Here is a 3,131-nt window from a genome sequence, read left to right on the forward strand (position 1 = left end):
GAACGTTGTTTAAGCGACATACACCGGTATTGCGGTATTTTAAAAATTCATATCATAACAAAAATAAACACCGGTATTCGGTATGAACCAGTATACCACTCAGCACTACTTTGTTGTCCATCTGCATTTATCTGCATGTCTTTTATCATCTCGCATCAGAGCGGGTGTGTGCCAAGATATCATCTTCATTAGCCAGTGTTTGCATTAAATATGTTTAAACCTGGATTATTTTGCATGCAGACTACGTTTTCTCCATGTCTAAATTTCTGTTGTTCAATCTGCTTAATTTGCGGCTCATATTTTCAGCCCAGATTCAGTCAGTTTAATTTTTTGATGATGTATATAGAATGATGTATAAATCTTTGAAACAGCCCAGGAAATGTCAAGACAGATGATGAGACGAGGAGAAAAATGGTCATCGGTGAATATTGAAGAAAAAAAACTGTTAAACCCTATGCTAATCAACATTAAAATGATGAGAATATTGGCTATATATGAATGTATGATGTGAAATATATATATATATATATATAAACTTGGGTAGTTCTTGATGTATGTTTGAGAAATGTGGTAAAATATCTCAAGATGCTTGAAGGCAAACAAAAGAATAGTTTTTTATTTTTTACTATAAAAATTGTCTATTCTGTAGAAGTTTTGGCAGAAGGGTTTTACACAATGACAGATGGATTCAAGCTGAAAGGTATGCAGTTTTTCCCCCTGCTTCAAGTTCGCTTGCTTGTTTCTTTTACTTTAATTTATTATTTTTTTCCCTCCTCCAGACAGAATTGCCATGTTCCTGTTAAATTACCTGCTCTCATGTCGTAATTTGTTTTGAAAAGTGATTTTGAAATGCCACAAGGAATTGTTCTCCCGGTGACATTTTTATGACTGAGTTTGACTTAACAACGCAGAGGTGGTTTTCATTAAGTGTTCATGAAAGTATAGAAAATGTGCTCCCACTGTAAACCGCAGCTGGTTCGCAGCCCTCAGGGATAGGAGTGTATGCTTTTACATGACTATAACGGATCGACTGCCATTACGGTGTACGATCGTACCATTTCTGCCTCGTTAAGGCCAAATTATCCTTAATTAGCCGCTCAGAAGTGTTTGATAATACAGTGCTTTTAGACACCGATTTTGGAAAGTCTTCACGCATGGCTTTTCGCATTGTTGATGCCACGTGTAAATATTTAACTGATCCACGGTCAGGGGAATCTTTCATTTGTTGCGTTTTGATGTTCTCTCTCTGCTTGATTAAGTCTCTGTTAACATTTATCCTGTAATGTTTCAGCAAGGGCTTTTGTGTTTCCTGCCCAAAGTTAAAGGATTAGGTAATGTCGCTCTTTTAATTGAGCATGTTTGGCGACTCTCTAAAGCCTGTTTGTTTTATTCCACATTTCTCCTCAAAGGCCATCCATCATGCCTGAAGTTCTCTGCTGATTTGACTGCAAATGTCAAGGCCCTGCGATGGCAATGCATCGAATGCAAAACATGCAGTTCCTGTCAGATTCAGGGGAAGAATGCTGTAAGTTCTTTTCAAATGCACTAGTGTCAGAGCGCTGCTTGTGTTCTGACACTTTTACTGCAGGATGTTGTTTACTTGTGTTGTGTAGATTGCATCTTATTTTTTGCGTGTCTGACACGTTTCTCTCTCTCTGTGTGTGTGTGTGTGTGTGTGTGTGTGTGACCCACCGCTCTCCAGAATGCCAAAAGGTACACTAGGCTTTTGTTTGCCTCTGTGGATTTTTCCATTCTCAAGGTGAAGCTGTTAAATGTGCCATTACACAAAGGCTTCTGGTTACATAATAGTAAGATGATATGTACCTTACGTCGTGAACTATTTAGTGGCTGTCTCTCTCTCCCTCTCTTTCCAGTCTCTTTCTCATTGTTAATGATTTTGCCTCTAGCTTGCAAATGACTGTGCTTGTCCTTTTCAGTTAATGGCAGTTTGTCTGAAATGGGCATGTAAGTGCCAAGATAAAAAGGGAGCAGCATCATAACGTGTTTCAATAAAGCAGAACAGGTTCATTTCACTTAATTTTTACAGGAGCCTTCAGTGCTGAATGTCTGAAACTGCTGGAGGGAGGTGACATTCTGCCATGTGAAATCCCATCAAATTTCATTTGGGTTTTGTTATGGGTGAAAGAAAATGCTTTAACTAAAACTTGAATGTTAAGGATGTCAATTTAACACATTCATTTAGTGTGATTAATTATAGCAAAAATAACGCTAACAGAATGGCGAGACCAAAGATGTCTGTCTGCATTTCTGCAATAAGAACGGTTCCTGTGTGAATGGCCCTGTGGGAGTATGTGACCGTCTACTGCAGACAAAATTACAAACTTGCAATAGACGTTTTTAATGATATGGAAAAAGCCTATGACTAATATTATAATGACTAAGACATTTTTTTCTAATATCAGGCCTCAAATATATTAGTCTGTCTGTGAGGCTATACATTTTTTTTTCTTGTTTTGTCAATATAGCATTTGTCAAGATTTTTATTTGTGCTCTTTATGTCAAGATCACAAGAATACAGAAAATGAATAATGCTTGGCCTCTGTCAGCTTCTGTATCTTTATTAATTTTTGCAATTCCATGTGGTCGCCACTGTGAAATTGCTCTCTGTTGTAGGATGTGATGCTTATCTTGTGAATCAGTGCCACATACTTTTGCACAAGATATCTGAGAGCTTCAGTTCTATACTAAACATCAATGCAAAATTAGCTTTAATTGCTTATGTGAAATCTGATCAACTAAAGGTCTAATCATTCCATTTGTGCTCATTTGTTATTTTCCTCTCTAAAGAGGATGAGAAGGATGAAGCCATGTCGGGAAAAGAGCACCTCACACAACTTCAAAGCCATTTATTCAGTGTTTCCTTGTTGGTATGTTACCTGTAGAAAGCTTGTTTTTCTTTGCTCTGTTTCTTTTCTTCTAAAGACAGTGGAAATGAAGGGAAAGGCACAGCGGGTCATCTCTGCTCAGCACTACAAAGACATATCTGAAAAGTGTCACGGCTACAGACATGATGAACCATCCTTGAAATGCTTCTCTCTTTTTGTGTCTCCCTCCCCCCCTCTCTCTCTCTCTCTCTCTCTCTCTCTCTCTCTCTCTCTCTCTCTCTCTCT

At 38.0% G+C, this 3,131-nt stretch overlaps 1 protein-coding gene across 2 annotated transcripts in view; it reads left to right on the forward strand.

Annotated features, from left to right (window-relative positions):
• Positions 1-1,688: 1,688 nt before the first annotated feature.
• The window catches only part of LOC107671563 (histone acetyltransferase KAT6B-like), a 14,080-nt gene continuing 12,637 nt past the window's right edge, over positions 1,689-3,131 (forward strand). For both annotated transcript variants that reach the window (XM_016464480.1, XM_016464481.1), the window contains exon 1: positions 1,689-1,713. In XM_016464480.1, coding sequence (XP_016319966.1) covers positions 1,704-1,713 — 10 coding nt within the window. In that variant the 5' untranslated portion in view covers positions 1,689-1,703. The remainder of the gene's footprint in view (positions 1,714-3,131) is intronic.

The sequence above is a fragment of the Sinocyclocheilus anshuiensis genome, unplaced genomic scaffold (assembly GCF_001515605.1).
Source record: "Sinocyclocheilus anshuiensis isolate Anshui unplaced genomic scaffold, SAMN03320099.WGS_v1.1 scaffold5672, whole genome shotgun sequence".
NCBI classification, from domain to species: domain Eukaryota; kingdom Metazoa; phylum Chordata; class Actinopteri; order Cypriniformes; family Cyprinidae; genus Sinocyclocheilus; species Sinocyclocheilus anshuiensis.